This window comes from Chiloscyllium plagiosum, unplaced genomic scaffold (assembly GCF_037043375.1).
Source record: "Chiloscyllium plagiosum isolate Xiang-an unplaced genomic scaffold, Cpla_swu_hap1 HiC_scaffold_5, whole genome shotgun sequence".
Taxonomy (NCBI): domain Eukaryota; kingdom Metazoa; phylum Chordata; class Chondrichthyes; order Orectolobiformes; family Hemiscylliidae; genus Chiloscyllium; species Chiloscyllium plagiosum.
The window spans coordinates 60,944,655-60,969,001 of record NW_028270143.1 but is presented as its reverse complement, the minus strand read 5'-3'; the positions used below and the strand labels follow the sequence as shown (position 1 = coordinate 60,969,001).

General features: G+C 39.0%; 1 protein-coding gene across 3 annotated transcripts in view; it reads left to right on the top strand.

The window, feature by feature from the left end:
• Positions 1 to 22,500, top strand: part of LOC122549912 (adenylate cyclase type 1-like) — a 290,855-nt gene extending 268,355 nt beyond the window's left edge. For all 3 annotated transcript variants that reach the window (XM_043690132.2, XM_087987226.1, XM_043690134.2), the window contains 3 exons: positions 11,513 to 11,627; positions 13,927 to 14,051; positions 20,746 to 22,500. In XM_043690132.2, the coding sequence (XP_043546067.1) occupies positions 11,513 to 11,627; positions 13,927 to 14,051; positions 20,746 to 21,069 (564 nt within the window). In that variant the 3' untranslated portion in view covers positions 21,070 to 22,500. The remainder of the gene's footprint in view (positions 1 to 11,512; positions 11,628 to 13,926; positions 14,052 to 20,745) is intronic.
• The last annotated feature ends 1,847 nt before the right edge of the window (positions 22,501 to 24,347 follow it).

The following is a 24,347-nucleotide window of genomic DNA, read 5'->3' as shown; positions in this document are numbered from 1 at the left end:
GCAGAAGAAGCCATTTGGTCCATTGAGTCTGCACTGATCCTCCAAAGGGCATCCTACCGAAGACCCAGTTTCCCACCATAAACCCCACATTTGCCATGGCTAATCCACCAAGCCTGCACATCCCCAGACATTGGGTAATTTAGCGTGGCCAATCCACCTAACCTGCACTGTGGAAGAAAACCTGAACACCCAGCAGAAATATGGGTAGAATATGCAAACTCCTCACAGACAGTCACCCCAAGGATGGAATCGAGCCCAGGTTCCTGATGCTGTGAGGCAGCAGAGCTAGCCACCGTACCACTCTAAATTGAAGTGATTTGTTAGCACTGTGAGAGCAATGATCCAGTTCATTTGTGTATGAGAATTACCTAGCTTCAATGTTTTCGTCACATATTAATTGTCATTTGTAAGTTTTTTTTCTCTTCATCCTTTCAGGGGGGTGAATGCCATTGACAAAGCCAGTATTTGTTACCCACCCTGAATTGCACATTTTCATATGGCATTTACAACTTAGTCACATTGCTATGTTCTGCTGTCCATTAGGCACAGGAGGAAATGTAAACTATTCAGCCCAGTACTGTCTGCTGTACCATCAATGAGATCATGGCTGATTCGATAACCCTCAACTTCATTTTCAACTGCCTTATAGCCATAACTGGGAATCTCGTTACTGATTAAAAATCTCAGCCTTGAATATACTTACTGACCCAGCTTCTTCTACCTTCCGAGGTAAAGCATTCCACGAATTTGTACCCTCTTAGAGAAGGATTCTTCCTCCTCTCTGTCAAAACTCGTTGGCCCCTAGATTGAAGAAGGTTGGCAGATTTCTTGACATAAAGGACATGAGTGAAGCAGATGAGTTTTTAATAATAACTGATAATATTTTAATCATAATTTACTGATACTAGCTTTATATTACAGATTTATTAATATTTTGCATATCTTAAATTCCACCAGATGCTCTGGTGGAATTTGAACACTAGCCTGGGCCTCTAGATTATTCGTATAATGGTAATGTCTCTCATTTGTGTGACTGCATATTTCATTGTGATTATTACATTAGAAATACATTCAAATTTGTGTTTTTATCTTGTCTGTGTTGTATATCAGCTTTCCAAAACTCCATTATTCTGGATAGAATTCCAGCTATAACTAGAAAATGCTATATTCTCATTCCAATGAAAGCAAGGTAAATGTAAAATTGAAAAATTTAACATTATCATCTGCAGTGCTGGTTTTCTGGTAGCACCCCAAACAATTTTGTTAAAGGTTCGTTGGGTGGCTTGGGGGAGGTTAGGGGGATAGAGCAGTTTAAAGCTAATTAAAACAATCTCCTACTCCACTTATATACCCTATGCATAGCTTTGTGAGCAGTTTAGCTGCTGGTGTTGTTTAGCTGTGGAATGGATCTAAGATGCTGATTGTTTCAGCTATCTGGCCATAGTCATAGGCTCTAGCTGTCCTGTGAAGTCAGAACTCTTCCACACTGGTTACCATAGTCAATCCTTTCTTCCGAGTGTGTTAAAGATGCAGCATCTTAAGATGGTTACCTCTATTACATCCAATTAACTCCAATTTGCCTTTCAGCTTTGGGAAGCTGCCATCGCAGTCAATTAGCTAACTCCAAAACAGCGAGCCATAAAAAATAGGAGCAAGAATAGGTCATTTGGCATTTGAGCCTGATCTGTCAATCAATGTGATCATGGATCATCTTCCAACTCAGTACTTTGTTCTCGCTTTTCTCTATACTCATTGATCCCTTCAACCCTAAGAACTATACTCTTCCTTGAAAGCATTCAGTGTTTTGGCCTGAACCACCTTCTGGCAACGAATTCCGCAGGCTCACCACTCCCTAGGTAAAAATATTTCTCCTCACTGCAGTCTTAAATTGCCTAGTCCATATCCTTAAACTGTGACCCCTGGTTCTGAACACCCTGTTCAATGGAAACATTTTTCCTGTATGTACCCTCTATTGTCCTGTTTGAATTTTATAGGTTTCTGTGAGATCCACCTTATTTTTCTAAACTTCAGTGGTTGTAGTCCTAACTGATCCAGTATCTCTTCATACATCAGTACTGCTGTTCCAAGATTAAGTCTGCTAAACCTTTGCTGCATTTCCTCAAAACCAGAACATCCTTCCTCCGATAAGGGGACAGAAACTGCACACATTACTCAAGTTATGGACTCAATGAGGTCCTGGACAATTGCAGCAAGACATCCCTGCTCCCATACTTGAATCTTCTCGCTGTGAAGGCCAACTTACCATCTGATTTCTTCATTGCTACACCTGCGTGCTAATTTTCAGTGACTGGTAAACAAGGACACCCAGATCTCATCTCTTTCCCAATTTATCACCATTCAGATAGTAATTTGCCTTCCTATTTTTCTAGCAACGTAGATAACCTCACACTTATCCACATTATACTGCATCTGACATACGTTTGTCTCTTCAGTCAACTTATCCAAAGATCCAATTCATGGGATTTTTGACGAAACAAAGCTGGTCAGGACCCTGATTTGATCCAAAAGCTTGACAAGGAATGTAACATCATGTCCCAAGTATTCCCTCTTAAACTGTTGAAACAAGTCTTCCTTTGGTTTTATGATCATGTATGGTGCAATTTACCTATGTGATGTAAGAGTAGTAAAACTGCTCTGGAACAAATACATCACTGAAGTTTAAAGAACTGGAGACAATGAAATATATATGTTGCTTGCCTGATTTCCTCCTGGGCTCCATCGTGTTTATTTTTAACTTCAGTCTTAATTCCATCCTCCCATCCCATTTCATTTTATATTTTTTAAATCTATATTTTTCGAAGCATTCAATCTGTACCTTGCATCCTGCTTTCCTACTCCCAGCAGTCAGTTTAGAAATAGGCATTATTATTTTCCACGTTTATTTTTAAAAGGCTGTGACCAAGCATGAAGGTTAGCTTTTCAGTCACTGCAACTTGAAATTTCTGAAGATCAAAAATTAGCTAGTCAAGTTGTTGATATGAAACCTATCTCCTTCAGACATGGAGATATTTGGTACATGGAAGGTAATTTCACTGATAGCATTTTAAATATAGCTGAGATATTTAAATGCAGATTTTCTAATATTATTCATTCAAATTCGAAGAAGTATACAGCAGAATTCTATACATTGCTTTCACATAACAAAGGAGACAGCAAGTGATAATAGATTACTTCAACATAAACCACATTGACCTTACTTTACTGTTGATGGAATCTCCTTCAGCTAAACAGCTCAATGTGGTTTATAACAAAAAGGATACCAGAGCGAAAGAAATCATGCACCAAGAACAGCCACTTAAACTTTCAATTAACGCAGTCTTTCTGTCAGAACAGATATTATTGGTAATTTTCTCTCTAATTTGTATAACATCTTCAGGGCAAATAACCAGTTTCTTCTGCGCTGCGGAGGTTATCAAAGGAACTCCAATTACTAAATTCACCAAACTTGCCTGAACAAAAATATCTTACATATAATATTTCAGTCATTTACTCTCTTGTGTTATAGTTCCACAGATGTTTCTTTTTAGTTTAACCTAACCCTCCTCTTTTAAAATTGTATCTAATCCAGCTCCCTTATAAAAGGATTCCTGTAATTTTTTTTGGAATACGCAATTGCTATTCCATGCAAGCATTGATGATGCTTACTGATGAATCTTCCTAATTAAAGGTCATGCAACTAATGTTGTCATGCCTCAAAAATTCCAATGTATAAAATGTAAACAAAACAAGTCTTAATTAGCTCAAATGATGTTAAGCAAGCTAAAACCTCCGATATCCTTTTGATTAAATACAAAACAACACCATCATTAAGCAGGTCGGAGTCCTACAAATTAGTAACCAGGAGTTATCTCAAAATCAGGCAGTCCCCGGTTATGAATGGGTTCTGGTTTGGAATCCATTTGCAAGTTGAGTTGTACACAAGTTAAAACACAATACAGGACAATGCACTGTGAAGCATTGTTTGTATGTTGCATCTTTACAGTTACACCCCTGTATGGGATCTCGTTCGTAAGTATGAATGTTCACAGATGGAATATCCATAAGTTGGGATCTCTGTATTCAAATGGATTGGTTTTGTTTTCAAAGATACAGTTCACAAAACATACCACAAGACCAACTAACCAATTTTACCTGGACTGGTGTGCCCCAATTGGGAAAAATAGTCTGATTCTGTTCAGTAAATTTTATGTAATTTAAATATCTACCTTAACAGGAACATTAAATATGATTCTAAGTGTAAGGAACAGAGCAATTCTGAAGAATGGTCACTGGACCTGAAGTGTAAACTCTGCTTTCTCTCTACAGATGCTGCCAGACCTGCTGACTTTTTCCAGTACTTTCTAACTTTTGTTTCTGATTTCCAGCATCCACATTTGTTTCATTGTTTGCAAATTAACTGATAATTTATATCATTGTTGTTTGGATCCTTGCTGGGAGTAAATTGTTCACTATTGTTATCTACAAAAGGACAATAATTAAACTTCAGGAGTAATTCATTTACTTTGAAATACTTTGGGATATCCTGAGGTAATAAATAGACAGAGGAAGTAAAACTTTTTTCAGCGGTCTGGTACCTGGCTATACATGGGGTCCCTGATTTATGAATGTCCAACTTACAAATACTAATACTTATGGATGTAATCTGCTACTTGAATATAACGTTAAAGATGCAACGTACAACCATTTCCCATATTTAGAAACAGCTGCATTGTGTTCCAATTTCTGCATAAATCAACTTGCAATCAATGGAATCCATTTACAACCCAGGGACTGCCTATACTTTATCCTGTAAGTAATTTTCCTCAGTGGGTATGATATAGAAAAAAAAACTAGCATTCAGAAAACATCTTTCATATCAAAGCACTTTATGGTTAACTGATGAGATAATCTATTTATGTGCAGTTGGCAATGAATAAGTATGAGTCAGAACATCAGAAGAATGTCATTTCTCTCTTCAAATCATGTGAAAGAAAATTTTATATTCACCTGAACCAATGTGGCATCAATGTCCCAGTGGAAAGGCTGGGCAGGATGATCACAAAGGTGTAAACCCAGTAAATGCTGGGGAGAACTTCAGGGTCGTCCACACTGTTTCAAAATCAAATATCATTGCATACTAAAGAAATAGTCAGGAATCTTACTTCACATACGGCAAGGAATGGGAACATTATAAAAAGTTTGTTGATTAAACTGAAAGAGAGAAATAATAAACAGGTGAATAAGGCATCAGGTTAAGTGTATAACCGAAATGAAAGTTCTATACAGAGCGAACTCGATTATCCAAATAAGATGGGTGGGCACTATTTCGTTCAGAAAATTGATTATTTGCTTAATTGATTCAATGCCTCTCCTCTGGGCTCGGAGTTTTCTGGTTTCCTTTTTCCTCGCTCTGCCTGCCTTGCTCCCTCTCTCTGTCTCACCGTTTGTTTCTGAGCAGACACACACTTGTGTGTGAGGGACCTGCCACATTTCAGGAGATGAGGCAGCATAACACCACGTGTGAACCCCTGCACCCCTGTCTGCCCTGCCCCCATCCCCCTGTGCACCACCCAACCCCATTAACCACCCGCCCGCTGTCCGTGCCCAGCCAGACTGGACACCAACAGTAAAACTTCTGCTGCCTTTGAGGGGGCTGAGTCTCAAAATAGCGTGTACACACACACACACACTTTGACAGGTTCCATCTCTACCCTGTACAGGACAATGTTGGATGGATTATCTGGGGAAGGAGGGGCGTTCAGGGTACACACCTGTGTAGAACTCCAGGGGAAGTGTGGGGAGAGAGAGAGGGCGGGTACCTGGGCTCCCATCGATGTCCAGCCCTGTTCTCAGCAGCATTTCAATAAGCCGAGTTCATTTTTAATCATTGTAAACAAAAGACACGGTCAGTGTTGAAACACCTCTTTGATGTAATGTTTCTAACGGGACCTTGAGATCTTCTTCGGATAATCCAAAATTCAGATAATTGATATTCGGATAATCGAGATTCCTCTGTATACAAATGCACAGATTAAAAGAGTTGTAGGCACAAATTCAAATGAGAGATTATGATACAGTGGCCAATACTGAGACACAGCTGCAGGATGGTAGGGATTGGGAACTGAATATACAATGTTGCAAGTTCACAGCTCAGAGAGAAAATGGCAGATGGGGTGGAGTAGGCTTACCAACTAGAAACAAAGTTACTTCAGTGGTGAAGGAGGACATAATGAGGCAAAGCATCCATCTGAGACCCTATTGGTAGGACCGAGGAACAGTAAAAGATCTAAAAGGTAATAGTGTTGTGAACATACCCCCAGGAAGCAGCCCCAAAATGCTGGATTGCGTAAATGCAGAAATAAGGGTAGAACAGAAGTAATGAGGGATTTTAACTTTAACATAGATTTGGAGAAATAGATAAGCACCTTTCAGAAAGGTCGTACATTTCTGGAGTGTGTCTGCGTTAGTTTCTAACAGCACTATATCCTAGTTTCAACGAGGAGATATGCAATATTAGATTTAGAAATGAGAAATGTACTGGGATTAGATTAGTTTCCTTACGGTGTGGAAACAGACCCTTCAGCCCAACCAGTCCACACTGACCCTTAGAAGAGTAACCCACCCAGACCCATTTCCCTCTGACTAATGCACCTAACACTATGGGCAATTTAGCATGGCCAATTTAGCTGACCTGCACATCTTTGGACTGTGGAAGGAACCCGGAGCACACCCACGCAGACACGGGGAGAATGTGCAAACTCCACACAGACAGTCACCCGAGGCTGGAATCGAAACTGGGACCCTGGTGCTGTGAGGCAGCAGTGCTAACCACTGAGCCACTGTGCTGCCCACTAATTTAATTAGTAACCTAATTGTGGGTCAACATTTATCAATAGTGATCATAACATTTTTGAGTTCATTGCAGTGTTTGAAAGTGAAAAGCATTAATCAATGACTAAAGTTCTGGATTTAGATAAGATGAGCTTTAATGATATGAAGCAGAGACTATTCACAGTAAACTGGGAAAATCTGCTCATGGAGAAAACAGCTGAAGAACATTGGAGGATGTTTAAAGAAACATTTAACACAAAAAACAATTTATACCCCTGAGAGAGAAAAGCTCCACTTCACAGAAAAAACAACCTTGGTAACTGAAGAGATAAGAGACAGCATAAAACTAAAAGAAAAGGCTTACAAAAAGGCAATAAAGAGTACAAATCTTGCTGAATGGGCAATATAAAAAACCAGCGAAGGGCCACGAAGTATCTTAATAAGAGCTACTAAAGGGTTTATGAAAGGAAACTTGTCAGAGACATTAAAATTGATCAGAAGTTTTATAGTTACACAAAGGGAAAGCAGACGGTCAGACCCAGACTGAAAGTGAAGATATTGTTAATGACAACAGGGAAGTGGCAGGTATATTGAGTAATTTGCCTCAGTATTTGCAGTTAGAAATGAGGATAGCTTGTTGAGGCTTCTGAGGAAATTAATACTGGATCAGGGGCAGGGACTAATCAGAATTAAGGTAAGTAAAACATTGATAATGAGAAATTTAATGAAATTAAACAGTAACAAATCCCCAGGACACGATTATTTCCATCTGAGGATGTTAGAGGATATAATGGAACATATTGTCAACACTCTAACTATAATCTTTCAGAATTCCCTAGATACAGGAGTTGTCCCTCTGAATTGGGAAATTGCACAAGTCACTCTATTTTTGTAAGAAGGATGAAAGAGGAAAATCAGGGAATTATGGAGCAGTTAGCCTAATATCTGTGGTGTGGAAGTTGTTGGAGTCCGTTATTATGGGTGTGGATAACTGAACGCCATGAAAAGTTTCAGGGAAGTAATCAGGGAGAGCCAGCGCATATTCTTGACAGGTAGTTCATTCCTGACAAACCTCAATGAATTTTTCAAGAGGTGGCTAAGGTAGTGGACTAGGGAATGTCTGTGGATGTTGTTTACATGGCCTTCCAGAAGACATTTGATAAAATTCAGCATAATTACCCACAGAATTGAAGGCAAATTACTGATATGGCTGGGAAATTGGTTGAATGGCAGATGACAAAAAGTAGTGATAATGGATACGTACTCAAATTAAGAGGTTGTGACCAGTGGTGTCCCACAAGGATCTGCTTTAGAGCCTCAATTATTCACATTCATTACTAATGAAATGGATAGTAGAAAGTCATATATACAATTTTGCTGATGTGTTCAAATAATCCTAATTGCTGTGGAAAAAAAAGTACCTACCTGTTTAGTGTTTGGGGAGGCTTTTGAACGTGCAAGAGGGTTCAGTTCAACCTCTAAATCGAAGAAGAGAGCTGGGAACAGATGAGACATGTTGACATCCCTCTGCTTTCACTTGAATCATATTGAATGCATCCTCCAGTTTCAGAGAAAAATATTCTGGCTCCTCGGAGATGTGAAAATGCACAAAGTACAAAGGAAACAGAAATCTGATATGTCTCTTTTTTTCTTTATTTTTCAGCCAGTAAATAGGCATGCTTCAAGGTCAAAGTAAAGGAACATCAGTGCCGATATCTTGTGCAGCATTCTGATTGTTAAATGTTATGATGATATTAAATTTTGGGGACTAATTTAAGATATTAGAAAGCCAATGCTCTATATTAGCTTTAAAAAATCCCAAAAGAACTGCGGATGCTGTAAATATGTCCCCCCTTCATGAATTTCGGGTTAGACTTGACATCAAATTCTTTTTCCATCATCTTCGCCTCTGTGCCTATTTCTTTGGATATGAGACCTCTCCCTGTCCCATCCCTTCACCCAGCTCCAATACTCTCCCTCCACCTGGACCCCACCCTCCGACCTTATTACCTGCCCTCGATCTGTTCCTTTGAGAACAGTCAACATGATATTGGTCATCTCAATTTCTCTGTCCACCTCTCCCCACCCAATCCAACCTATCTCCCTCCAATCTGACTGCTTAAATCCAATCCTGACTTTGTCATTAAGCCTGCCGATAAGGGTGGTGCAGTTGTTGTCTGGCGCACTGACCTCTACATTGCAGAAGCTGAGTGCCAGTTCTCAGATACCTCCTCCTATCTCCCCCCGGACCACGACACCCCATGGTACATCAGGCCATTGCATCAACGACAGTCACTGTCCTCATTTTATTTGGTGATCTCCCCTCACTGCCTCCAGTGATAATCTCCCAGCCCTGCACAGCTTGCTTTCACCTCCTTCTAAAATTCCACAGGCAGATCATTATTTCAGTATGCTCCTGCCCCCACAGAACTCATCTCTTCCTATCCCGACTCAGTCTTTTCTCCCCGGTCTAGTCCCTGCCCATATATATCCATGGTTCCTCTGCTGCTTTACACCAGTTTTGGAATTTCCAGTTCACAGGCTCCAGCCGCCTCCTCTTCACAATGGATGTCTAATCCCTCTACACGTCCACCCCTCACCAGGACGGTCTCATGGCTCGCCACTTCTTCCTGGAGCAAAAGCCTGAATCATTCCCACCCACCACTGCACTCCTCCACTTCACCAAGCTAGTCCTCACCCTCTTTTAACTCCTCTCATTTTGTTCAGGTCAGAGGGGTGGCCATGGCTACTCACATGCGCCCCGGTTTTGCCTGTCTCTTCATGGGGTTTGTTCCAGTCCTATTCCAGTCCCCATCTGTAACTCTTTCTCTGATAATGATGATATCATTAGTTCTTCTTCTCTCTCTCATCTGGAATTGGAAAAATTAATCAATTTTGCTTCCAGCTTACACCCTATCCTCACTTTCACCTGGTCTATCTCTGACTCCTCTCTTCCCTTCCTTGACATCTCTGTTTCCATTTCTTGGGATAGACTAGCCACTAATATCCACTATAAACCCACTGACTCCCACAGCTACCTGGCCTATACATCCTCGCACCCTACTTCCTGGAAAGACTCTGTTCCATTCTCCCAGTTCCTCCATCTCCGTTGCATGTGTTCCGACAAGGCCAACTTCAACAAGGGAGCCTCGGAAATGTCCACCTCCTTCCAAAACTAAGGATTCCCCAGCACCGCTATTGAGAGGGCCCTCAACTGGATCTTACCCATCTCCCATACTTCCACCCTCACCCCCTGTCTTCCCCCCCGCCCCCCCAAACAAAAACAGCAATAGGGTTCCTTTTGTCCTTAGCTATCATCCCACACACATCCACATCCAGAAGATCATCAGCTGCCATTTCTGCCACCTCCAGCAAGATGTCACCACCACGCACATGTTCCCTTCCCCTCCCGTGTCTGTCTTCCGCAGCAGCGGCATCCTGGTCCACTCTTCCTTCACTCCCAATACCACCCCCTGCCCGCACCCCACATAGCACCTTCACCTGCAACCTGCTGAAGGTGTAACACTGGCCCATTTATCTCCTCCCTCCTTAGTATCCAAGAGCCCAGACATACCTTCCTGGTGAAGCAGCAGTTTATCTGCACTTCACACAATCTAGTCTATTGCATTTGCTGCTCACAATGTGGTCTTCTCTATATTGGGGAAATGAGGTATAGACTGGGTACTGCTTCGCATAACATCTACATTCTGCCCACAAAGATGACCATGAGCTTCCAGTTGCCTGCCACTTTTTAACATACCACCCTGTTCCCTGACCAATATCTCTGTCTCAGGCTTGCTGCAGTGTTCCAGCAAAAGTTAGCGCAAGCTGGAACACCATCAACACTTCATTTTCCACTTGGAAAACCCTGCAGCCTTGTGGACTCAATATTGATTTCAATAACTTAAAGGCTTGAACTCTCTCATGTCCTATGCCCCAACTCTACACACCAGACCTTTTTATCACATGGTCTGCCATTACACACTACCTATTGTTAGCCACTAACAGTTTTTGTTAACACTTATTCCCCCTTCCCAGCCATATCATTATCTATTCCTTTGTCCAACTGCTCCTTTCTCTCTTTGGGCTCATTCCCTACCTATTGTTTACTTCTTATCCCCTCCCCTCACCCTATCTTCTGCATATAAACTAACATTTTCCTAGATCCCATCAGTTCTGAGGAAGGGTCACCAGACCCGAAATGTTAATTCTGATCTCTCTTCCCAGATGCTGCCAGACCTGCTGAGCTTTTCCAGCAATTTTTTTTTTATACTATATTAGCTGTTGAGCTGCAAAAATAAAATCACAAGTGTTTAAATATTTAAATTGATCAGAATCTTCTCCCTGGAACCTTCCAGATTTTGGTCAGAGGACAATCTACTCATTTGAATTGATGGAACTATCTGTGAGTTAAGTCAACAAATCTGTCTGCTCACAATCAAAGAAATCAACAACATTAATCTTCATCCCATGCATGAACCCTTTTTATCCAATCTCAACTAAAGAAGAAATTGAATGTATTTAGTAAATTAGCAGTTTTATCAAGTGCAATGTCTCAAAAGATTTGCATGTGATTTTCTTATTGGTATATAGTTGTATATCTGGTGCTGTTAACTGTAACTTTAATAGAGATATTAGCACTGACCATTTTGAAAATATTTCATCTTTTTTAAAACTACAGGCAAAACGATCGATTTATTCCCATCTGAGTACCCTGGCAGATTTTGCAATTGAAATGTTTGATGTTCTAGATGAAATCAACTATCAATCATACAATGACTTTGTCTTAAGAGTTGGTAAGTAGTTGTCTTAGAATCAATAACGATAATTTACTTTGTAATTAAGTGAATAAATCTCTGTAATACACATTACTAACATTGTCTATATTTATGACTTTGTATATAGAAATGCTCAAACAGATTTTTTTTTGTATTTGTCATAAATGCTATGTGCAGCATGAATTTAAAAGAACCATCTGCTTGGTAGTTTAAAAAGAAACATTATGAAGTGTCATAGAAAAAGATGAAACTATAGACATCCATCAAATTTCTCCTGAAATGTAACAAATGAAAAGCAATTGCAAACTATTAATCTTCTGTTGAGTAAATTTATAAATTTCCGTTAAGTTGTGAAAGGGAGAAGTTCCAACAGGATTGCCATTTCAATTTGCTAGCCAATGATTCCTTCTGGAAAGAACGGGTGTTTAACTGAATGTGCATATCCCTGTTGCGTGAAGCTCAATACAATGCTGAGCCCTACATTGTCAAATTGCATGCCAGCAGTCATTGTGAATAAAATTTCTTTGCATTATCCCTAATTTATCACTAAGAAAGTGAGCACCAAGCATCTAATATGGCTGACAGCACACACTCCTTCACACCGTATTATTGAATTAATTTGCTTGTTAAATATCCAGAAAGAGATGCAGAAATATGTTAAATAATGGGTAACATGCTTGTTAAAGGGTTTTTTTGCAACATTGGAGCGCCTATCTCCTGACTAGCCAATTTCTCAGCAACACTTTGCACTATCAACCAAAGAGGACACTTTAGCAGCATCACTTAAAACGCTACTACAGGCAAAAATAAGCCTAGACTAGTTATACCAGTCAGCAGGATTTAATTTCTTCAGCTTGATAACATTCTGGTGAAACCAGTCTTGTGCTAACTCCAAGATTAATACATCCTTCCTGGGGTATAGTGTCCAAAGTGAATGAAGTACTAAAGATGCAGTCTGACTAGAACTTAATCGCATAGAAGTTAATGTCCTGTTTGCTATTCATTGTTGAATTAATTGAAGGTAGAAGGAAGAAGTTTACTTGCAAGTAGGAAATTCTAATCCGCCCCAGCCCCTGCCCAAACCACCCACGTTCAATACAGAGAACTGAGAGAAGTCTAAAATTAAATATTACCTTTATTTATTTGGTTTTTGAAATCACAAATTTGGCACTCCTTAAAGCTCAGTCTTCTAGGCGACTGCCTAGTTTGTCTATACTGTCGATTTGGCCATGCAAGTTAATACGAATATTAATGCTTAACACCGTAAAATTCCTCCCAACTAATTTAGACAGTTGCTGGTCAAAGAATCCAAATTTTATTTTCTTGATTGACTGATAGATAGATAGATAACTTACAATGTGAAAACAGGCCCTTTGGCCCAACAATTCCCACCAAAGCGCAACCCACCCAGACCCATTCCCCTACATTTACCCCTTCACCTAACACTATGGGCAATTTAGCATTGTCAATTCACCTAGCCTGTACATGTTTGGACTGTGGGAGGAAACACAGACACGGGGAGAATGTGCAAAACTCCACACAGACAGTTGCCTGAGGCGGGAATTGAACCTGGGTCTCTGGCACTGTGAGGCAGCAGTGATAACCACAGTGCCACACTGGGAAGATAGTGAAAATCTTGCACTTTTCTTGCAACAATTATCTGGAAAAGTTAGGGATGGGGCACGGTGGCTCAATATTTGACACTGCTGCTTCAGCGCACTGGGACCTGGGTTTGCTTCCAGCCTCGGATGACTGTTTGCACATTCTTCCCCCATGTCTGCATGGTTTTCCTCTGGGTGCTCCAGTTTCTTCCTGCAGTCCAAAGATGTGTAGATTAGGTGGATTGACCAACTGTAATTGTCCATAGTGTTCAGGGATGTGTAGCTAGGTAGATTGGCCATGGGAAATTTGGGGTTATGAAAGCATTCTATGGGTCTGAATGGGATGCTCTTCAGAGGGACACTGCTGATTCAATGGGCCAAATGACCACCTTCTGCACTGTAGGGGTTCAATGCTTAAATGCATCTGAGAAGAATGTAATATTGCAGATTGTACTTGCTCTATAGAGTGTGAGGTCCAGAAGGTATTTGTATCCCTATTCAGTGTTTTTTTATGTCTTTGTATTGTTTTTGTTGGAAACCACATTTGGCCAAAAATAATATGCTACATGAAATTAGCTTTATTTCATTTGCATTTGAAGGATCTACTGTCACTTCCTGCCTGTTTTTGGTAGCATTTATTTTCTTAAAGCTTGTAAAATTAAAGTTGAACATTCAGATTTTCAACACAACATTCTTGTCTCTTTCCACCATTGCAGGTATAAATGTCGGACCTGTAGTGGCAGGTGTGATTGGAGCAAGGCGGCCACAATACGACATCTGGGGAAACACTGTAAACGTTGCCAGCAGAATGGATAGTACGGGGGTTCAAGGCAAAATTCAAGTTAGTAATTTGCTCTTACAAAGCACTATAGGAAATTCAGAATTGAATACATGATATCTTTTGATTCATACTTTTTTGAAATCTAGGGAGAATGTTTCCTCAATGAGGTATGTTTTTTAACCCTCAACTTTTTTTTAATTTTGTCTAATTCACCTCAGTACTATAAATAATAAAATCTCCATATTTTAAATATCACTGAAAATATAAACATGTTGCCAAAACTTTATGTCTTGTGTATGTCAGGACAAACGCAAGGATGCCAAACTTTAAACAATTTCAACAATCAACACAACAAGGGAAAAGGTGTTGATTGGTCGATAAGTCAATTTTAATTGGCTGGGCATTGCCATGAAAAGGTGATGTGGAACAATAGGCTCCTTTAACTTCCTGGTCAGGGTTTACATCTTGCAGTCAGTTCTTCTATAACGGGATAGTTGCAACCCTGCATTATAGAAAAGTTGCACTTTAGAAACAGTGCTTAAAGTGTTGGCGATGTAATCACATTACAGCCAACACACGTTTTAAGAGTTTGCTCTTTAGAAACAGCACCCCCGATTCGTCAATCATGTTACAGTGAATTTGCATTAGCAAAACGCGCATTCTAGCAGAGCGACCTGTACTGTCAATTACCAATTTGCTACTCTTCGTACCAATAATTTATAAAATTGCATAACAGTCTAAAGTTCCACACGTGGAATAGTTGGTGTTTGACAATGAATGCTGAACTTAAGTGTAGGCACCTTGCAGAATGAAAACTGTTTCTGGAAAACAGAACATTATGCTGATTCCAAGAATATATTTCTTACTCATACTTTTCGATCACCTCATATAGAACTTTTGGTACTAAATATAAATATGTCCATTGTCCTCAAATCCCCTAATGCAGAATACCTTTGAAATCAATGTCCTGGCCCCTTTTAGATTCCTCAACATACCTATCAATTCTTTATATGTTATTTCCATTACTCTTACTATTTACTTGACTCACATTAAAATTCTACTAACATTTTAAGAAGGAGCCCTTTTACTTTTTGATTTGTTTACCTGTTCCCATTGCCTTACCACTTTAAATGTTCCAATGAATACACCCTGTTTGGAAGCACGAATACCAGTAAGTTTTACCTTACCTTTAGTAGAACTCTTTTCAGCTGATTAACATCTTCCTTTCTCAGGAATTATATAGTGTCCTAAAAATCAAATAAACTTTATTTTTATACCATCACTTAGTTGCTATATTTCCATTATATTTTATTTGGCAGCAGGAGAAATTGTAAAACTGATACCACTGAACTCTTGATCTTTAATGTGACTTCACTTTCTAAAGGTTGATCTGAGTGATACTGTCTTAGTTTTTTGTTGTACGTTTGATTTGTAAATGAGCCACAGTTTTTATATTACCATTTCAGAAATTCTTCCATTGGTATTCTTGTCAATATTTTTCATGGTTAATTCTTTGAACTGTGAAGTGACCATCTTCTGAAACATGTTTAACAGAAATCATGTTTCTCTCATGTTTTGGTGTGTAGCCATAGGGTCTGCAACTAGTTATTTCTCTGCACAAACTGCAAGCCTCACATATACATATCCAAGAACATCTGTGCTTTTAGTTTGCTCACACCCTGGGTGCCATGCACATCATGAATTCCCTCTTCCACTGCTACATCATCTTATTTGTACATATAATCTGAGTTTCTGGTGATATTACCTTGCGTTGGTTTGCGTTTAACATTAAAATAAGTGGCTTTGAATTTCTTTCACATCTTTCAGATCATATTAATACTAATACAGAAGGGTGAAATTTTCTCTTTTGTTCCAGTTTTAAACTACTGTGATTTATTTTTACAGAATCATGCAAAATTCAGAAAGAGATCATTCAGTCCATTTTGTTTGCACTAGCTGTATAAACTAGTTGCCCATTGTCAACCCACTAATCTAGCTGTCCATTCCAATCCATTACCGTGCTGTTAACAGTGCTTCAGGTGCAGATCAGCTACTTTTAAAACAGTTGATGGCTTGCTCTTCAACCACCAAGTGAGTTACAGAAACCCACCTCCTTCGAATGAAAACTTCTTTTCTGAATGTCCCCTCTAATTCTTCTATCAATCACCTTAAATCTGTGCCCTTGGTGACTGGCCTCTCCACCAGGCAAAGTAGATCTTACCTGTCCACTGTATCCAAGCCACTCATTATTTCGTACACCTCAAATGAGGTAAACAACCTTAGACCATTTATTTTTCCTCATGGCTACAATTTTTTTGTAAATATTCTGCCAACTTTCTTGTGTAAGTTTCCTCTGTACTCTCTGTCAAACAATACACTAAATACCAACTGTGATCTAACCAGCATCTTTTATAGGTCCAGCATTAAATCCCTGCTTCAGTATTTAGTACCATGCCAAGTGAAGGAAAGCTTCCCATATCCTTTCTTTATTGCCTTATTTACCTGTCCTGCCAACTTCAGGAGCCTGTGAATAGGCACTTCAAGGTCTCTCACTTGCTCCACTGTTCCCAATATCCTCCCAGTTATTGCACATTCTCTTGCTTTGCTTGTTCTGCCCAAATGCATAACTTCACACTTCTCCAAACAGAATTCTATTTGTCACATTTCCACCAAAAATCAACCAAAATCAAACCTCAGTCAACACCTAACTCCTTCACTGTCAACTACATGGTCAATTTTTGTGTATCTGTAGACTTCCTAATCAAATTTCCTTCCACATTCAAGTCTATACCATTAATATGTGCCACAAACAGTAAGACACTCAACAAAAATCCTATGGAATGCAACTAGAAACTTACCTTTATTTCCTGTAACTTAGTCAATTTTGGATCAAACTGTCTACATTCCCCTTAATTTTTACTTTAATTCTTCTGTTATTCTGCCACGTGGAACCTTTTGAAATGCCTTCCTAAAATCCATGTAGATCATGTCCACGACACAATTCTCAAAAATTTTGTTTTCTACTTGCTCAAAAAGAATAAGCTTTTAAGACATGACCTTCCCTTAAAATCATGCTAATTATCCCAGATTATTCCATGCCTTTCTCAGTAAGCGTTAATCCTCTTGCTATTGTTTCTCGTAATTTGCCCACTGCCAGGAAAACTGACTGGCCAAAAAATACATGGCTTACCTCCTTTTTAAAAATAAAGGTGCAACATTTGCAGACCACCAGTCCTATAATATTTCATCTGTGCCCAGTGAAGATGGCAAAATGATGCTCAGTGCATCCATTTTTTCATCCTTAGATTTTTTTAAAAGCTTCGGGTCCAGCCATGGTAACTTATTCACCTTTAAGGTTTCAGTCCCTCCGGTACTTTCCTTCTCTTTATGTTTAATCATCTAATATTTCACACTCCATTAACTACAATATCTGCAGTAACACACTGTTTTGTAAAGACAAAGAAATCATTAAAAGCCCGGCCCAAATATTTTGAAGTGAGACACAAATTACCATAAGGACTTCTGATAGCCCCTGCCATTCCCTTAGTCATCCTTATGCTTATAATGTACTGATCAGTTATGTTTGAATTTTTCTTACTTTTACATTTCCTAACTTTGCTGTCCTAATTTCCCATTTCACTTCACCCTGTATTTTCTATATCCCTCTAACCTTCTTAATGGAAGGAAGTTTTGCTATTTTGAAATTGACATTAGCTCAATTGTTCTGCTTTGTCTTACCCTGGATGCTTCAATAGAGCTAGGTGCCTTTTGGTTTGACAATACCACTTTTTTGTTTGTCTTCCTGAGGACATATATACCCTATGTCATTAGAATCATGTTTTTGAATGCCTCCCATTGATTTGTCATTCCTTCAAATAGCTGTAGCTAGTGCACTTTTGCAAGATCATCCCTCAACTTTGTAAAAGTTGTGTTCCCCTAATTTAAAACTTTTACTTCTGTTCTATCTTTGTCCCTTCCAGTAATGATGCTAAGTCAATTGTATTATGATGACTATTGCAAAAAAGTCATGGAGTGCTATTTCATTCACTAGCACAGCTTCACTTTTGAAGACAAAGTCTAAAATTGCACTGTGTCTCATTGGGCTTGTTATGTGTTTGTGAAAAAAAGTTCTTTTGAATGAAGTTCAAGAGTTTTCTATTTTTCACACTATTTATATCCCAAGCAAACTTTGGGTAGTTGAGGTCCCCAAGTATGACTGTTTTGCTGTTTTTAAACTCTTACAAGTCGGTCCCACTATTTGGGGGTCTAAAGCTCCTGCCTTGAATTGTTGCTGACCCTTTTTTTCTGACCATCTTCTTGTTTTATTCCCTTGTTGAATATTAGAAAGGCACCCAATTTTGAGGATTGCTGAGAAGGTGTGGAGTCTAAACCGTGCACCCAACACCTCTGATGCAGACAGCAATTGCTACTAAACTAACGAATGTACATCTTGTTTTCATTTAAGGACAGAAAGTAAGGACTGCTAAGAGAGGCTTTCTAAATATTATTTTTGGCCAAATGGTCCCCAAAATCATTAGTCTTTCAGGCTTAATGCACTTATTTCAGGATAGGACTTAGCCAATTAATGGTGGGACCTTGGGTAGTGTTGTAAAACAGAGGAACATATAGGTTCAGGTGCATAATTATCTCAAGAGGGTTGGAATATAAAAGCACTGTTGTGCTACTGAGACTTTATAAAGCTCTGGTTAGGCCCCATTTGGAGTACTGTGTCCTGTTTTGGTCCCCACACCTCAGGAAGGACATACTGGCACTGGAGCGTGTCCAGCGGAGATTCACACGGATGATCCCTGGAATGGTAGGTCTAACATATGAGGAACGGCTGAGGATCTTGGGACTGTATTCATTGGAGTTTAGAAGATTAAGGGGAGATCTAATAGAAACTTACAAGATAATACATGGCTTGGAGAGGGTGGACGCTAGGAAAATGTTTCCGTTAGGCGAGGAGACTAGGACCCGTGGACACAGCCTTGGAATTAGAGGGGGTAAATTCAGAACAGAAATGCGGAGACATTTCTTCAGCCAGAGAGTGGTGGGCCTGTGGAATTCATTGCCACAGAGTGCAATGGAGGCTGGGACACTAAATGTCTTCAGGGCAGAAATTGATAAATTCTTGATGTCACAAGGAATTAAGGGCTACAGGGAGAATGCAGGTAAGTGGAGTTGAAATGCCCATCAGCCATGATTGAATGGCGGAGTGGACTCGATGGGCCGAATGGCCTTACTTCCGCTCCTATGTCTTATGGTCTTATGGTCTTATAATTTATTGAAGTTTGCTTCACATATAGACAATGATTAAAAGAGCATTTAGCACGCTTGCCTTCATTGCTCATTCCTTTGAGTACAGGGATAGGTGTTGGGAAGTCATGTTGAGGACATAAGAACACTGGTGAGTCTACATTAGAGTGCCACTGAAAAAGCACAGCAGGTCAGGCAGCACCCAAGGAGCAGGAAAATCAACGTTTCGGCAAAAGCCCTTCATCAGGATTTGCCCGAAACGTCAATTTTCCTGCTCCTCGGATGCTGCCTGACCTGCTGTGCTTTTCCAGTGCCATTCTAATCTACACTCTGATTTCCAGCATCTGCGGTCCTCACTTTTGCCGAGGAGGATATTGGTGAAGCCTCATCTGGAGTGCTAAGTCAGTTCTGGTTGCCTAGTTATAGAAAAGATATCACTTAGCTGGAGAGGATTCAGAAGAGACTTATCAGGATATTGCCAGATATGGAAGGTTTGAGTTATAAAGAAAGGCTGGATAGGTTGGCACCTTTTTAACTGGAATGTGGAAGGTTGAGCGGTGTACTTATAGAAGTTTATAAAATCATGAGAGGTATAGATAGGATTAATAGTCGGTGTCTTTTCCCTAGAGGATGGGGGATTTCAAGACGAGGGATAACATTTTTTAGGTGAGAGGAGAGAGATTTAATAAGATATTTGGGGCTTTTTCTTTTACACAGTGACTCACATATAGAATGAACTTTCTGAGGAAGTGGTGGATGTGAGCACAATTACAATGTTTAAAACATTTGGATAGGTATGTAAATAAGAAAGATTTAGAAGGATATGGACCAGAAGCATGTAGGTGGGATTAGTTTAGTTTGTGATTATGTTCAGCGTGGACTGGTTGGACCAAAGGGTCTGTTTCTGTGCTGTATGACTCTGTGACTACAAGGCCCTTCAGGAAAACAGACCAGCATGAAGGATATATTGCACTGAATTGCATAGACCATAACATACAGGAGGAGAATTAGGCCATTAGAGTCTGCTCTGCCATTTGATCATGCGCTGATACATTTCTCAACCCCATTCTTCTGCCTTCTCCCTGTTCCATAACCTTGATTGTTTTATTAATCAAGAACCTACGCTGTCTCTACACACACTGACTTGGTATCCACAGTATTCTGCAACAGTGAATTCCACAGATTCACCACCTTTTGGCTGAAGAAATTCCCCCTCATCTCAGCTCTAAAAAGTCACCCTTCACTCTGAGGTTATGCCCTCAGCTCCTAGTCTCGCCTACTAATGGAAATATCTCCACATCCACTCTATCCAGACCTCAGCTGAATGAATTCAACTCATTTGTTTTTGGACGTTCTGTTTATGCTGTCTGATAAACGTCCACTTTTGCATGGGTCTTGTGAATGTTTTCAGGGTTTCCTGATTATTTGCTGAGGCGTGAGTGACTGAGTTTTTGAAATGTGTGTGATGCATAATATGTGCCTGACTTCTAATTTCCAGGTAACAGAAGATGTCTATCGGATGCTCAATAAAAATAATTATGAGCTTGTCTGTCGCGGCAAAGTCAGCGTTAAAGGAAAAGGAGAAATGCTGACCTATTTCCTTGAAGGAAAAGTTAATGCAAATCCACAAATAAGTTCAACAAATTTAGTCAGAAAATTATATCCAGATGGAAGAGCGAAACTGGCAGCAAGCTGTCCCTCAGTGTCATCAGTAGCCAGCTTCACAATAAAGGCTGGACTTGGAGCACTCCAGGCATCTACAATGCAAACAAATCAATCTGTACACTATCTTCCACCCATACCAGTTGTTGAGCAAGCATAATGAATTTTGGCATTAAAAAATTTAAAGCTTAACCTTGTGCTGTTACTTGGGTGGAAATCAGTTAATGATGACAGGATGCACTGATCTCTCCAAGTCGGCATTTGGAAGTCAGACACTGAAAAGAGGAATATTTGCCGAGAGCAATCCCCAGGAGCATGTGGGTCATCAGCGCCAAGAATCGCTATGATCGAACCAAAGATTAAACTTTGGGTATTGTTACGAGTGCAATTCTTGGAGTGAAAATTAAGGGCTAACTATCTGTTAGAAGAAGCAAAGAACTACATTTCGGGAATAGAGAATTATCTTTCTAAATAAAATGAATCTTGGAAGTCTGAATCAATCATAACTAGTTTGTATATTTTACAGTTTCTGCATGTTTTCTAAATGTACAGAACACATTTTCCCACATCATTTTGAGTTCTAAAATTAGTACTCACTTTTACTTCAGTGGCCAATGGATGGTTCTGACATTATGAAAATATCCATATAATATTGCCTTACTTGTGTTCTTTTTCAAATATATATATATATATATATATATATAGCATTTTCAAAGTCTGCCTTTTTCATATCATACTCTGTACGAATTTATTGTATGTAATGGATTGTGTATGACCTATGAGAAAGCACATGCCAGATGAATATTTCATTAATTTTTATAACATAGTTTTCCTTATGTAAGCATGACTACTGACATGCTGTAAAAGCTGTAGTATTCCTTCTATTGTTCTGCCTAACACATATCCACATTTATCAAATATCAAAGCTATAGAACTCCCACTAATTTTAGGTAACCTTTGCAAGAAGTTTACTGGCAGTTTACAGTAAAAGAGCACTCGCTGAATAATGAAAACCTGCCCTTACCATTTTGTCCCCAAGCGCCAATACTATTACTCTGTAGCAATAAAACTCAGCTATGACAATATATATTGAACACTGTAGAGATTAAAGGATGCACTGTTCTGATACTTTCACAACATAGTCAGTAGGGGCATTATATAATGAAGATTGCAGCTCTAAATGTGGGAGAAGCAGGTTGGGGAATAACATTTTTTTCAAACATTGTGGCCTATGTAGTATGTCAGATGTTTTATAGACTATTTATTTTATGCTTTATCACACAAATAAAAACACTGCTATGTGTTTTTTTAAACTGTAATTAGCTTGCTAATTTTCCATATTTAAATACGGGTCTATTTTTATGTGCATCTTGAATATTGTAGAATATCTTTCAGTCTCTTTTGGAACTGTAAGAATGACCTAAAGAATCAAATACTTGTTCTACCTTTTATGTTAAAAGTGGATAATATTCATGGAAATGTTTAATGTGAACGTAAATTTCTAATTATAAATTTTATACTGAGTGTTTGCACTATTATAATTTCTTCTGAGTCATAAAAAAGTAAAGAAAAATGATTTGAAGAAAAAATATTTTTGTTTCTGTGCATTTTAAGTATTCGCAATAGTAACTTTTATTAATGTTATTTTATTAATGTATCACTTTCAATTTTACTTCAAACTGCAGAATGTTTCAATTATGAATTTGAGTTAGACGACTTCAAGTCGTCTTCTATTGTGTGTCTCTTATATTGTTATCTTAGACATTGCTACCAAGAAACTTTAAAAAATACTCTTCACTGAATATTTGTTCATGGGATGTGTATTTCATTGGCTCGGTCAGCAATTATTGCCCATCCCCAGTTGTATTTGAGAAGGTGGTGATGAGCTGCCTTCTTGTACTGCTGCAGTCCATTTGATGTAAGTACATCCACAATGCTGTCCAGAATTTTGACCCAACAACACTGAAGGAATGGCAATATATTTCCAAATCAGGATGCTGAATGGCTTGAAGGGGAACTTGCAGGTCATGGTTTTTGCCATGTATTTGCTTCCCTTAGTACTGTTAGTGGTTTGGAAGGTGCTGTCTAAGGTTCTCTAGTGAATTTCAGCAGTGCTGCTACTGAGTGTCAGTGGGGGAGACAGTGGATATGATGCCAATCGAGTGAGTTGCTTAGGTCAGGAAGGTGCTAAGCTTCTTGAGTGTTGGAGTATTTTATCATGCTACTAATATCTGCTTTGTACATGGTAGACAGGCTTGGGGAAGTCAGGAGGTGAGTTGGTCACTACAATATTCCTAAACTTTGATCTGTTTTGTAGCCACAGTATATGCCAACTGAATTGGATTAACTATAGATATATCGAGTGAATCCCATTCAGTTTCCAATGGTGATCCCCAGGCTGTGGATATTTGCTGATCTGCAAAATGTGCATTTGTTATTGTGTGACAAATTATAGTTTATAAAGAAATCACCAAAAACTGTATTTTACAACATGTTAGCAGTTGTTTTAAGAGAGGCATTATTTCTGTTATTAGAAGTCACTCAAGTCAAATTAAAAGTATAATATACATTTTACAAAGATATCAAACATGAAAGTATGGGCTCAAAATTAATCATTATTTACCATGAGCCCGGAATATTTATTTAATGTTATGGCATTTTCAGGTGTGGATTTTGGACAGAACTGATTTCTTCCAGGTCGTCCTATTGAACTAAGGTCTCCATCCTGGTATTTTACAAGAAGACGTTGATACATTAAATACATGAGCAAGAAATTGTGGCAGATGGAGTACTTGTAGTTATCAGATCATCCCTGGTGAACCAAAAAATGATTAATATCCCAGTATTGTTGAAAAGATAAAATGCTAAGAGCAATGGAAGCAATCCAAAGAGAATTCTGGATCATATGCACAAAACACAACAATGTACGAGTCAACACAAAACATCAGCAAATATTTTAATGGACTTTCACGTTAAAGGGGTTACCATGCACTCACTCAACCTCTACAAGAAATATGCAGATTGATCATAATGTCAATCTGCACTGCCATTTTGGAACTCCTAAGCTCATGAAACACACATGTGACACACACAAGCTCATACAGTTAAACATGACATTAAACAGCTTGAAAGATGCTACATAAGTGCTACTTAAAGGTATCATCAGCCTACAAGCTAGTTGATGGTTTATTTATTCTGTCTGTGGCTACAATTTTACATGTTTTTTTGTGCTCGCATAATTGTTTAAGTTTTAATAATTTACAGGGAGTGATGTGAAGGCTGCTGAAGCATTTTTAATTTGCTGACTCCAAGTGTTCTACGGAAATCTGTTCTGCTCAGGTATGGATAGAGAGGTAAGTATTCTGTTTTCAATCGCATACAGCAAAGAGAATTTTCAGGAACAACAAAAAGTAGTAAACTGCTAGAAGAGGGATGAGG